At 29.3% G+C, this 14,027-nt stretch overlaps 1 protein-coding gene across 1 annotated transcript; it reads right to left on the bottom strand.

Moving 5' to 3' along the window:
- Nucleotides 1-11,680: 11,680 nt before the first annotated feature.
- Nucleotides 11,681-12,703, bottom strand: LOC112800005 (uncharacterized). The gene has a single exon (XM_025842072.1). The coding sequence runs from the start codon at nucleotides 12,701-12,703 to the stop codon at nucleotides 11,681-11,683; it is 1,023 nt and encodes a 340-aa protein (XP_025697857.1).
- Between the last annotated feature and the right edge of the window lie 1,324 nt (nucleotides 12,704-14,027).

The raw sequence follows: 14,027 nt of genomic DNA, 5'->3' as shown, positions 1-14,027 counted from the left end.
GATTGGGAGAGTGGTTTTGGAATTGCTCTGATAACAAGGATTAAAAATTACAAAAAAAAACAGCACACAAAATTGAAAAAGAAAAGAGACATCAGTGTGTTTCTGCTACTTTTCTTCTTTGCTTAGTGCTTTTGCTTTTGTAATATACAAAACGTTAATTAATAAACAAACCAAAAAGATTAAAACAGTGATGAAGGATTGAAGGGTATGATGTTATGTAATGTAATGTGACTAACACATCAAACACTGCTTTTTTAAGAGGGAAAGTTTTTGTGATTGGGAGAACACTGTTGTTGTCTGAATATTCAAAATCTTATGAGGCAAGTAAGCTATCTAAGCTTCAGAGTTCGGAGATTCCTTCAATCTTCAATCATTTGGTTTTTGTTTTTTAAAAAGGTTACGACGATGATAGTTTAGGGAGTGTTTTACCATGAGAAATCCAGTTTTCTAGTCTACCATGGACCCCCAATTTTAAAACCGTTAGATTAGAATACCTTTTCTCCTTTTGTTCCTTGTTGTTGGATCATGAGACCAATTCCACTTGTGTTCAAACCTTAGTATAAAATAGAGTAATTTATCAATTTTTATATAAAACATTTGAATGTTTGACAATTTTGATTTAAAAGGTGGAAACTCAGATCAGTCGACTTCAGGTGAAGTTGATAATTGAAAGTCGTTAGATAAAAATTTAAATCATTTAACGGCTCTTATCTATCAACTTCACGTGAAGTTGACTAAATTTTTACCGATTTAGAATATGTATAACAATATTTATATGCAATTATGCTTTAAGATTGTTTTATTGTTTTAACAAAGAATATTAACACAATCAAGGACAGAACTTAGTTGAGATAATAGGATCATAGTTCTTCTAAACTTTTTATGAAAAAATAGTAGTACTTTTTTAAAAAAATAAAAATTAATTCAGTTTATTTAAATACTTTATTATGACTTAAAGCACTTAGATTAAATTATAGTAGTACTATAATTCAATTATTGAACATTTTAAGTCACTACAAATTTTAAGAATATTATTATAAATTATTTTATATTTTTTATCTGTAGAATTATTTATTTATTATCTTATTAGTAATAAATTTAAATAATAATATTTATAATTTTTTTAATATAAATATTATTGTTGAATTTTAATATTAAATTTTTTTTCTCTCTAAAATTTTATTTCAAGCTCCGTAACTTATACAATCACAATAGTAACCCAATTAAAAAATATATACAAACCAAATTTTAAGTATATGATTATTATTATGCATTTATTATTTTTAAGATTGTAGGTCATCATTATTTCTTTAAGTAAGCTTCGCAGAAAATATTTATTATAACCTAGCCATTATTATATGTGCAATCACTTTTAAGATTAGCGGTGTACACGAATCGGATCGAATGGCATATAATTGAAAATTTGATTCGATCCGCACAATTTTCATCGAATTGGATTGAATATGATATCCACATTTTTTAGTGTCAGATCCGATCTGATCCGATCCGCACATTTGCGGATCAGATTGAATATCAGGTATATCCGCATAATTGAACATTCTCTTTTTAATTACATTTCTATGTAAAAGAAATTCAACAAAAATATTTTTTTCATGCTTTTTAACCTATTTATTTTAAAAATATTTTTAATCAAATTTTTTCTAAATAACAAAAATAAAATAAAACAATATATGAATAATAACTACTAACTAAAACATACAAACAATTAAATATAATACTAAATATATATTTACTTTTGTAATTATTATTGTGCGGATTTGCGGATTCGCGGATCGGATACGCGGATGCAGAACTGATATCTGCAATCCGATCCGTAAAGAGTATCCGATCGGACTGTGGATCGGATCGTATCTGCAATTTTTGGATTGAATGCGGATATGATCCGATCCATAAACACCCCTATTTAAAATTCTTTTATTGAATACTAACACGATAACAATGGTGACCCAATTAAAGAGTATTAACCAATCTATAAGTACATGATTATTATTAGGTTTAATTAATCTATTAGTCTCTATAGTTTCGCAAAATTTTTAATTAGGTCTCTGTACTTTTTTTCCTTTTAATTGAATCTTTCCACCAAATTTTTTTTAATTGGGTCTATACACTTTTTTTCTTTTTATTTGGGTCCCTGTACCAATTTTTTTTAGTTGAATCCCTATAAAATTAAGCTAATTATTGCCAAGAAAGACCTAATTGAAAAAAAAAATTAGTGCAGGAACCCAATTAAAAAAAAATATGGAGACCTAATTAAAAATTTCGCAAAACTATAAAAATCAACAGTAATTAAACTTTATTATACATTTACTATTTTTAATAATCTTTGTTAATTGGCTAATACTCTTCATTGGGTCATCATTATTTCTTAGTAGGCTTCATGAAATTTTTTTTTGTCTCAACCTAGCCACTATTATTTATGCAACAACTTTTAAGGTTTTTTTTTTTTAAATAATGAATACTAATGCGATCACGATGGGGATCCAATTGAAGACTATTAACCAATCTATAAGCATATAATCACTACATTATTTTTAATAGTCTTTATTATCTTAAAATTTGACTAATAATCTTCATTGTCTCATGATTGTTTCTTTTAGCAATCTTCATCCGAAAAAATTTGTTTTAACCTAATCAGTATATTTTTAAGATTAGTTTATTGTTTTAACGAAGAATACTAACGGCGGCTTAATTAAACTCATTTTAAAAAAATAGTTTAAATAATAAAAAATTGGCTAATACTCTTCGTTGGCTCATCATTATTTTTTTTAAACCAAATTGAACAATACTAATTTCTAAGTACATAATTATTATTATGCTTTGTTATCTTAAAAATTGGCTAATACTCTTCTTTGGCTCATCATTATTTTTTTTAGTAAGCTTCATGAAAAAAAAAAAGTTGTCTCAACTTAGCCACTATTATTTATGCAATCACTCTTAAAATTGTTTTATTGTTTTAATGAAGACTACTAATGCGATCATAATGGTGTTCTAATTAAAGATTATTAACCAATCTCTAAGTACATAATCACTACTATTATTTTTAGTAGTTTTTGTTATCTTAAAAATTGACTAATAATCTTGATTGGATCATCATTGTTTTTTTAGTAATTTTCATGAAAAAAAAATTGTCTTGACCTAATTACTACCATGTATGCAGTTACTTTTAAAATTATTTTTTGTTTTATTAAAAAATATTAATACAAACACAATGTTGACCAACTAATTGAAAAATATTGACCAATCTCTTATATAATCATTACTATTAATTTTAGTAGTTTTTATTATCTTAAAAATTGACTAATATTTTTTATTGAGTCATTATTATTCCTTTTAGTAATCTTTATGAGAAAAAATTATTTCAATCAATACTATATATGCAATCACTCTTAGCAACTATTTATACATACAATTACTCTCTTAATTAACATCGTTTCATTGTTTTAATCTGTGTTTTATGTTTAACTAATCATAGATCTTTTACAACTAAAATGTTGACATATATAGAAGTGAAGCAATGATGAAATTAGAAATAATTATTGCAACCAGATCATTGAAGTTACATAGTGATTAAAACCAAAATAGTTAAACATTTTATTTATTTATTTATTTATTGGTAAATGAGAAAAAGAAAACAGAAAATGCAATTGAACAATTGATTTTTATATGAATAACGGAGTAAAATATGGGAAAAACTTGGGATTACTAAGAAAAATGAAAATGTTCAAAGATTAATTTCACCTTTAAGATTTAAATTCAAAATTTTTAAGTGAGGATAAAAAGATTATGTCATTTGAAATATAGCTCATTGGTTAAATATATAGATATTGTTAAAATAGAATACGAAGGTCAGAAATATTGAAATGTTGCGCTATTAAAATTTAAATTGCTAAATCTTATATTTAAAGAGAAATATAAAAAATAGTTAGTAACTTACTAACAGATCAATCATTAATTTATTTTAAATATTTAAATTCGTAATTTTCAGTATAAATAAATAATCATAATTCTAAAGGGATATTATTCTAATATTTTAAAAATTAACTATAAGAGTATTTTAATCTCCTTAATTAATATAAAATTAAAATTATATATATAAATATATATATATATTAAGTAAAAGTAAAAGTAATGTATGAATAAAAAATATTATATTAGACATTAGAAATATATGTTTGATAGTAAAATAATGACATAATTGATTCTAATATATTTTATAATATGGTTTGAATTAAATTGGATCAATCTAAAAAATAAAAATAAAATCCAATGCATGTAATTTGCAAAACAACATAATCCCATCAATACCTTGTATGATGCAATTTATTGATCAACTTGAAAAGCTAATGGTTTTAAACAAAAAGAAAATAAATTTTGATTGTTATTTAGATTATTATTTTATTAGTTTAATATTAATAATATTTAATTATAATAAGAGTACATAAGAAGTACATAAAATTTTTTATTTATATTTTTTTATTCATTGAAAATTTTTTCATAAAGTTTTAATTTTTTTGAAAAGTTGTTTGTATTTGTCATTTTTATGCACATGGACCTAATCGAGCAGAAGTGGCAAGACGTGCTCGATGTCTTCAATTTCTTCAATGAGAATAGAATAATAGTTGATTTAGTTTTTAGGCCCGTGAAAGAAGCTGTGATGAGCTATTTCTTGAAGATTTTAGTTGGTCCATGTTACAAGGTCATTTAGTTTCTCCTGCTTATCTTTCTTCTGGTTCTTGCAGCCAATTTCTGCGAGTGGTGCCGCCAATCACCTGCACTCTCGTGTTCTTGTTTTTATTATTGTGTTGATTGCAGTGTTGGCACAGGGTGCAGTATAGGGAACTGAATTTTTTTGTTCAAATGTTGGGATAGAGATGGTGAGTTTGGAATTGTTGAATTTGAGTTGGAACAACTTCTATGGTATGATTTCGAAGTAACTGTATCAAAATTTTAAGAATTATTTGAAGAAATTATAACAAAATTGAAAGAGTACGTACAGAGTACGCAAAGGTAAAAAATATTTTATTATGTATTTTTTGATTGATTGAATTATATAAGTAAAACTAAATATATATTACGAAAGATAAAAATAACGATAAGATAAGAAGATAACATAAAGATAGGATAAGAAGATAGAAGCTAAAATTAAAATTGAATTTATGTATTATGTTGGATTGAATTTGTGGGCCATGAAACTTTTTATTGTTGTCATGGACTAAGATAGAAAAATGGTTTAATACGCGCGCAAGTTGGAGGAAGAAAGATATCGAGACCACAAGCTTATTGAGATTAAGATGGAATGGTTGAGGAGACAAAGACTTTGTGAAGATGTTAGCTAACTGTCCAGAAAAAATAACGGGGAGAAGAGCACTTTAATTGATAAGACACCCAACGAGACGGCAATACATAGAAGGGTCAGATAACAAGGACTTTTGTTATGATATAGTCTTGTGAAATTATCCATTGGAATAAAGGCATGTTTACTATCTAATAAACCAAAATCATCCAAAAGATAAGCAAATTCTTTGAGATAAGCAAATTTTTTTTACTGATTGAGCTATTTCAATACCCAAAAAATATTTTAAAGGCCCAAATCTTTAATTCAAAAGTGTTGATGCAAAATAAACTTAATGAAAGCAAGTTTAGACAGATAAAATGTTTCTATAGAATAATCACTTCACAGGTTCTATTCCGTCTCAGCAACTGTTCCAACATAGTGGCATTGGATTTGAGCTTCAACTACGTGAATTGAAGTATCCCTTCCACTTTGGAGTCACTCTCCAACTTCCGAGACTTGATTATCCGCAGAAGCTGGATAACATAAAGAGGCCGCAAAATTTGATCTTGGACTTTAATGAGCTAACAATAAGCATTACTGTCGGTTTAAGCAACTGCACGTAGTTGAATTGAAATTTTCCTTTTTGGAACAATAGGTTCATGGGAGAGATTCCCTGAATTGGAAAGCTTTCGAATTTGGTGATATTGAAGCTTAGCAAAAACTCATTCTCTGGACTCTGGCAGCATTTCCGAGCTTTTCAAGCAGTAGGGAAGATTGCAGGGTGTATTTCAACTCGAGTGGAATGATAATTTTGAAGATTGGACAAAAAAAAGTCCTTTTTTCTCATATGCCACGCGTGCACTAGGAGCTACGTCAGATTTTTTTGTTGGATCTGGTGAAAGCATTTACACGGAAGGACTAATTCGTCCAACTTTTAAGGAGATAAGAAACTTTAAAATATTTTCAAATGATTAAAGATAAAAATATTCGCAGAACAAAAAATCAAGATCTATTTGTCCTTTTTTCTAAATATTTTAATTTCATTTTTTATCTTTGCATTACTAGTTGATGCTCCGTGTACTTATACGGTTTTATTGCATGATAATTATAGATAAATTAATTTAATTATATTAAATAAATAGAAAATTAGTCACCAAAAAAAAATAAATAATTAAAAAATTTTATGTACTCTTTATGTTTTTTATTATAATTAATTATCATTAATATTAAATTAATAAAAAAATAATTTAGATAATACTGATAAAAAGATATTGTTTAATATCTTTGTTTAATAATATTTAGTTATTCTATCTAAAAAAAAGAAAAAGTGTGTGCTACATACCATTGACCCTCAACAAAATGGTTATTGTAAATTGATTAATTAAGCAGATAATTAAGATGAAAAGCAATCAAGAAATTTGGAAATAATTATTAAAAACAGGTAAGTATTGTTTTAGTTCCTAACGTCGAGAATCATAATCGAAATTATCTCTAACGTAATTTTTTATTTAGAATTATTCTTAACATTTTTTTCGTATTTAAATCGTTATTTTAACTTTTTCTGGACAAAAATGCCCTTCACTATCATTAGCACATTTACTTCCACCATCACCACTATCTTTATCTCTACCACCAAGAAAAACAATATCAATAAAATCAACACAAATTCAACAAATCAAGGAATTAGAAATTCAATAAATAAACACAAATTCAACAAATTCAACAACCAAATCAACACACAACAAAAATAAAATAAGAAAACAACAAATTAAAATCAGAAGCAGAAGTAGTCACAGAAGCAGGTAGTTACAGAAGTTCAAGCAGAAGTGAAAAGCAGAGGTCAAAGCGAACAAGAAGCAGATGTAGAAGTCGAAGCAGAACCACCGGCGCTTCTCCGACGGTAACTCGTGGGCGAATTGGCGGCGACGGCTCAACGGCGTTGTCTCCTGATGACGATGCGAAGGCGGCGGCGAACCCTAACAGCACCGGCGCATCTCCTTTCCCTCTTCTCTTCTCCCCCGTTGCAGCCCGACCCCTTTCTTCTTTCTTTCAGCGACGACGACAGCAGCTACAAGCTTCACCGGTGCTGTCCCCCTCCCCCCTCTTCCTTTCCCCTTTCCCCTTTCTTTTCTGTCCCCTCCCCCCTTCGCGTTTCCTTTCCGCTCCCCCCCCCCAAATGCGTTCTTTTTAAAAAAAAATTAAAATTTTTTTTTTATTAAAGTAGGGGTAGTTTAGGAATAAAATTAAAAATTTTATTAAAAAGAACGATTTTAATACAAACAAAATTTAAGAATAATTTTAAATAAAAAATTATGTTAGGAACGGTTTTAATTCTAGCTCTCAACGTCAACAAAATAATACTTATTCTTTTTTAAAAACTTAAATAAGCACGTAACAAGGCTCAGGCTTTGGTGATCTCAAAACGTTTGGACCATTAAATAGTTCCATAACAAAACATATTTTTTTTAGTTTTTTTAATAACTGCTAAATAGTAATTTTTTTTAATTTAATTACAAATTAACCCCATATATTTTTTTAAATTATAAAAATGATTTTTTATTTTATAAATAATTATTTTATCATAAATCTATCATGTTTATTAACAATCAAGAACAAAAACAATAACGAATTAGATCTTCCATTGATCCTAATAAATTTTTTGGCTATTCCAATCGATTAAAAAATTAAATTCGATCCGTCACATTCGTGAGGAATCATAAATTTCTTGGTTTTATTCCTAAACTACCCCTATTCCTATTTTAATAATAAAATTATAAAATAAAAAAGGAAAACGCGTGTTTGGGGGAGAAGGAAGAAAACGCGTTTATACAAGGGGGAGGGGAGGGGAGGGGAGGGGAAGGGAAGAAGGGGAGGGGGACGGCGCCGGGGAGCCTCCGTCGTCGCCGCCGCTCCTCCAAAACTCTGATGATGATGACGATGAAGGAGGAAGGGAAGCCGCCGTCTCGCCGCCGCAGTCTCGCCGTCCCGCCGCTGCCTCTCCGCCCCGCCGCTGCCTCTCCAACGTTCATGCATGCTCCTCTGTTGATTTAGTTTTGTACTTGAATTTGTTAATTTGTACCTTGAGTTTCTGTTTCTCTGTTTCTGTTTCTGTTTGGGGGTGGGGGAAGGGAAGGCGGGCAGGGGGTGACGCGGGGTGGGGGTGCTGGGAAGGGGAGACGGAGAGGGGGGGTGACCGCGGGGTGGGGGGAAGGGAAAACAGGGAGGGGGTGACGCGGGGTGGGGGTGCTGGGAAGGGGAGACGGAAAGGGGGGGTGACCGCGGGGTGGGGGGAAGGAAAGACGGGGATGGGGGTGACGCGGGGTGGGGGTGGGGGTGCTGGGAAGGGGAAGGGAAAATGGGGAGGGGGTGGGGGGGAGGGGAGGCAGGGAGGGGGAGGGGGATGGCGGCAGTGGTGCTGGTGGTGGTGTTGGTGGAGGTTGTGGCGGTGGTGTTGGTGTTGGTGTTGGTGTTGGTGGAGGAAGTAATTATGTTGGTAGTGGTGAGGGTAATTTTGTCCAAAAAAATAAAAAAGACGATTTTAATACGAATAAAAACGTTAAGGACGATTTTAATACGAAAAGTACAAGAGGGACGATTTCGATTCTGGCACAAAACGTTAGGGACCAAAATCGTACTTATCCCTATAAATTAACTTGTTATTCATCTATCTTATCTTTAAAATTCTATCTTCAATTTTTGCGATTTTATTTTGATTTAGATACTCTAATCTTATCTTTTTCTTAATATTAACATTATAAATTGGTGAATAATCCATTACCAATTATTCAATATCACCATTGAAATCGTGTATAATTTTCTTTGATTATTAAAAATTTCATTGTTTTTCTTTGGAACATCCTTCTACACAATATCCAATTTTTTTAAATTTTTTATCCGTCTATTTAATATCCACTATTTCTTCATCATTAATTACCGTTGCAGCAATCAGCAAAGGTCCAATCAAGTTTTTCATTGTAGTGTTCAGAGAATAAACCATCATTTTGATTACAAAATGCAGGTCAGTGAATAGAATCTCTAATTTTGTAATTATTCGTTTCGATACTTTATTAGTGAATTGATTGTGTAATGAAAAAATATTTTATCTTTTATTAATTCACAGACATTGAGAAATACTAAAAAATAAATAGATGTTATTATTTTTTATTATTAATTAGCTAGCAATCAGGGACGAACCTAGAGGGGCGAGTAGTGGCTTGGACACCTCAAAATTTTAAGAAATCATACTTATTTATAACAATATATAATGAGAATACAGAGTGTTTGGTGTCCAATATTTTTTTCCTATTTTAACCCTATCTTTATAATCTAAAACTACATACTCAGTCACGTACTCACGTTCTGTAAATTTTGCATTAACCCATGACAGAATGATGTAACTGCTTCACTTAAAAAAATGGCTCACTCTCAATTGTAAGATTATAAAAATAGCTCCACTTACACTATAATTTAAACAAGGTAATTTTTTTAATTAAATGTACAAAGAATAATTTTTTCTTTAAATTATTATCATACTATTTTAATAATATACTCTTGATGCTTATATGCAATATATAATGATAATTAGTGTCTAAATTTAAATGTCAATATTACTCTTAAAGAGAGGTTTATTATTACAAAAATATTTTGTCAATTTTGTTAAATAAAAAAATTTCTACCCATTTTTTTACAATAACCTCGTTAAGATATTCTTATTGGATGTAAATTATTGTTACAAATATATTTATTAATATATGTTTTGGAAGAATAAAAGTAAAATAGTTCGATAAGGATAATTTTAAAAAAAAATAAATTTACATTAATAATTTTTCTTTTCAAATTATTAACGTACTTTTCTAATATATTCTAAGTGTGCTACCCAATATAATTGGTGATGGATTATTCAAAGAAAAATAATGAAATTTTTAATAATCAAAGAAAATGATACACGATTTCAATGGTGATATTGAATAATTAGTGATAGATTATTCACCAATTTATAATGTTAATATTAAGGAAAAGATAAGATTAGAGTATCTAAATCAAAATAAAACCGCAAAAATTGAAGATATAATTTTAAAGATAAAATAAATGAATAACAAGATAATTTCAAAAAACGACAACAAGATTGAAATAGGCGTAGTACATATTTCAATCGATTGGATAGCACACTTCAATCGATTGAATTAGGCAAATTCATATTGTTTTGGTGAATTCAATCGATTAAGTAACAAAAGCAATCGATTGAATTGTGAGACCTTAGGTTGTTTTGAAGCATTCAATCGATTGAATTGTAAGAAACACATATTATTAGTCATCGTTCAATCGATTGGGTAATATGACCAATCGATTGATTTTTGCGAAAAACACGTAAACTGTAATCCAATCGATTGGTTTTCAAGGAAACACAATTTTATGATTCCTCATCTTTTAATCGATTGGAATAGCCAAAAAATTTATTAGGATCTAATTCGTTATTGTTTTTGTTCTTGATTGTTAATAAACATGATAGATTTATGATAAAATAATTATTTATAAAATAAAAAATCGTTTTTATAATTAAATAAAATATATGGGTTAATTTGTAATTAAATTTAAAAAAAGACTATTTAGTAGTTATTAAAAAAACTTAAAAAATATATTTTATTATGAAATCATTTAATGGTCCAAACGTTCTAACAGGAGATGCTATTATGAAACTGAAAAGTTGTTTCAAAATCTGTTCAAAAGATTGGATAAGTTAAGTATTCACTAACTCAGTTATAAAATTGGAATCTTGGATCTTGGATTTTTAAATACAATTGAAATCAAAAGTGAAAAAATTTAATAATAATAATAATAATAATAATAATAATAATAATAATAATAATAATAATAATAATAATAATAATAAGTTTCATTTAAAGTTACATGTTCCACCTAAACTTTGCAAACTTACAAAAATGCATTTTTTTTAAAAATATATTTAGTTTTTTAAATATTTTTTATTATAAAATTTAAATTTAAAATTGTAAATCCTAAATTCTAATATTAAATCCTACATTTTTCAAAAAAAGAGTTACAAAAATAATTTTATAAAAAATAATTGAGTAGTATTGATTATTAAAAATTAATTATCTATAATATATTTATTTTGCAAATTACAAATAAAAAAATTAAGGTTCATGATTGTTTCATATAATAAACACATCATAATTGCACATGTACCCCCCCCTAATTCCATGTTATTACTGAACCAACAATGTTTGGCAGTTTGGCAATGGCAACTCAGAACCACAATATTTCATATTCCATGTCATTTTCTATAATAAGTAATTATAATTAATATACAACAAGTGGGAAAAAATATTTAAAAAATAAAATAAAATAAAAATACAACTTCAAAGTTCAAACAAAACGAGTTTCAGGTGAGACGACTGAGCCAAAAGAAGCATTATACAAACCACAAATTTTCATGGATGGAAAGCCCAACACGTTATCCACCATACGATCATGCCACGTGTCCTTCATGGCTTCATTCAACCGTTGGATGAACCCTTTCTTGTAATTTTCATAATATTGCAAGTAATGAGCCACTTCTTTAGGCTCCTTATCCTCCCACCAACCACTATGACCACCACCACAATCCGGCAAATTGCGGCCACCATCGCCATCGCCGCCACCACCGGAGACCCTTTTTCGGCCGAATCCGGCTAACTCAACAATGTATTCAACCATTCCATCAACGAGCCTTGGTGGAGCCCTAGACCCACCATCCCATAGCCAAACCCGTGCCATGGCACGTTGTATTGCACCCACTACTATAAATGTCATATTATTATAATCTTTATCTTCGATTAACATAGGGTTAATATCTATCACATAATTATAATTATACCCTTTGAAATATTTTCCACTAGCATGGTGGTCTTCGGCCGTGGTGACGGCGGCGGCGGTGAGATTCCGGTCAACGAGGCGGAGGGTGACACTTTTTATATGCTTCTTGGTGTAGGGTTTAATATTGTTACTATTATTATTATAGAGGAAATGTTCAACAAAGGAACTTGTGTTTAGGACTATGCGTGTGGCTTTGTCATTTGAGACATAAAAGAGATCAAAACGCTTACCGGCTTGAGAATCCTTTGAATCATTCACTATGTTGATGTCAAAGGTTCTAGAAGCTTCATAGTTTGCCCAAATTGAGATAGATGCCACCAAGAACACTAGGAGGATCCGGAAGATGAAGTTGGTGTTTGAGATGATTTTGGAACTTTTAATAAAAGGATCATAGTGATGATCATCAAGAAGTGAATAACATGTGGATGAGGTTTCGGCGGCGGCGGTGGCGGTGGCGGCGGCAGTGGTGGTTGTAGGGCTAGAGATTGGTGTGATGAGTGGTTGGAGGAGGGAGTGTTTGTTGTTGTTTTCCATATTTATAAATTGTGGGTGACCAAAAGTGCAAGAATGAATAATGGAAGATAAATGTGTATATAGCTTGGTATAGATATCATATGAACAATTTATAAATTATTTTTTGGGGTAAGTAGGAGAATTAATTGGAGAATAATGACTGGTATACAACTAAGAAGTGGGGTAGGGAACCATGTTGGATAAGTGGACAAGGCATGTGATTTTGGAAATGAAATATTATTGGTGTTAAAATAAGTATTAAAATAAAGATGGATGTTTTGATACATTATATTTCTTTTTTTTTTCTTAAAAAGAAAGGTAGTTATGTTGTTTGTGTATACGTTATATGAACTATGCTAATTTATATTTTATTTATCATTAAATATGATGTGACACTTATTTAAATTTAATTTATATTAATATTTAATAATAAATCTACGACATATCATGAGAATTGAAAAAAAAATGTATAAATTAGTATAAATGTTCTTGCTTTGATGTTAGCAAGGTTTAGGGATTTGTATATAGTGAACATCAAAGAATGATGCCCTTTATTTTATTACAACAAATTTTTTATTATGGTTTTGTTGGGACTCTTGTCAATGAAGGAAAATTATACCTGTAAAAAGTAAAGTTTCTTTAGAATATTTAATATAACAATAAAATTGTGAAAATTTATTGTTATCTTGATGGAGTATCTAGGATTGGCAATGGGTAGAGTTTAGACTCTACACTAATCTTATTCACGGGTTAAAATTTTTTTAAAAATTTCACCCTACTTTATTCGTGGGTCGAAAATCTCTCCATCCTAATTCTACTTGTACCCTAAAGTTCTAAATCCTATCTTACCCGACCCTACCCACAAAAATAATTTTTTTTAAATAAATATAAAATTCAACCATTTCAAATTTCACTCATATTAATAAAATAAAAAAAAATTAAGTTCAAATTAAAAGTAAAAACAATAAAATCTTAAAAAAATTCAACATAAAATTACAAATAATATGATCATCAACTAGTTTAGTGATTATTTCAAGTTTTTATAAAAAGAAGATTGTGAAGACAAGACTCACTTTCTTCACTACATATATAACTTTTACATATATATTATATAATATATTAAGGGTACAGGTAGGGTATAATAGGATATACCCTAAACTCGTACCCTACCTTACCCGCAGACAAATTTGTACCCTATCCTACCCGAACGAGTTAGTTTGGATTGGATATCCACGAGTAGGGTATATATTACTAGCCCTAAGAGTATCCCTTGTCTCTTCACTCTTACACTTTAGCATTTACAAGCATTCATGTATCTCTTTTTCATCCAAAATAAAGCTATTTT

This window comes from Arachis hypogaea, chromosome 1, assembly GCF_003086295.3.
Source record: "Arachis hypogaea cultivar Tifrunner chromosome 1, arahy.Tifrunner.gnm2.J5K5, whole genome shotgun sequence".
Lineage (NCBI taxonomy): Eukaryota > Viridiplantae > Streptophyta > Magnoliopsida > Fabales > Fabaceae > Arachis > Arachis hypogaea.
The sequence above is the reverse complement of the archived record's forward strand: the minus strand, read 5'-3'. Positions and strand labels throughout refer to the sequence as shown.

Coding starts and splice junctions, on each gene's coding strand:
- LOC112800005 (XM_025842072.1), bottom strand. CDS start 12,703: ATGGAAAACAACAACAAACACTCCCTCCTCCAACCACTCATCACACCA.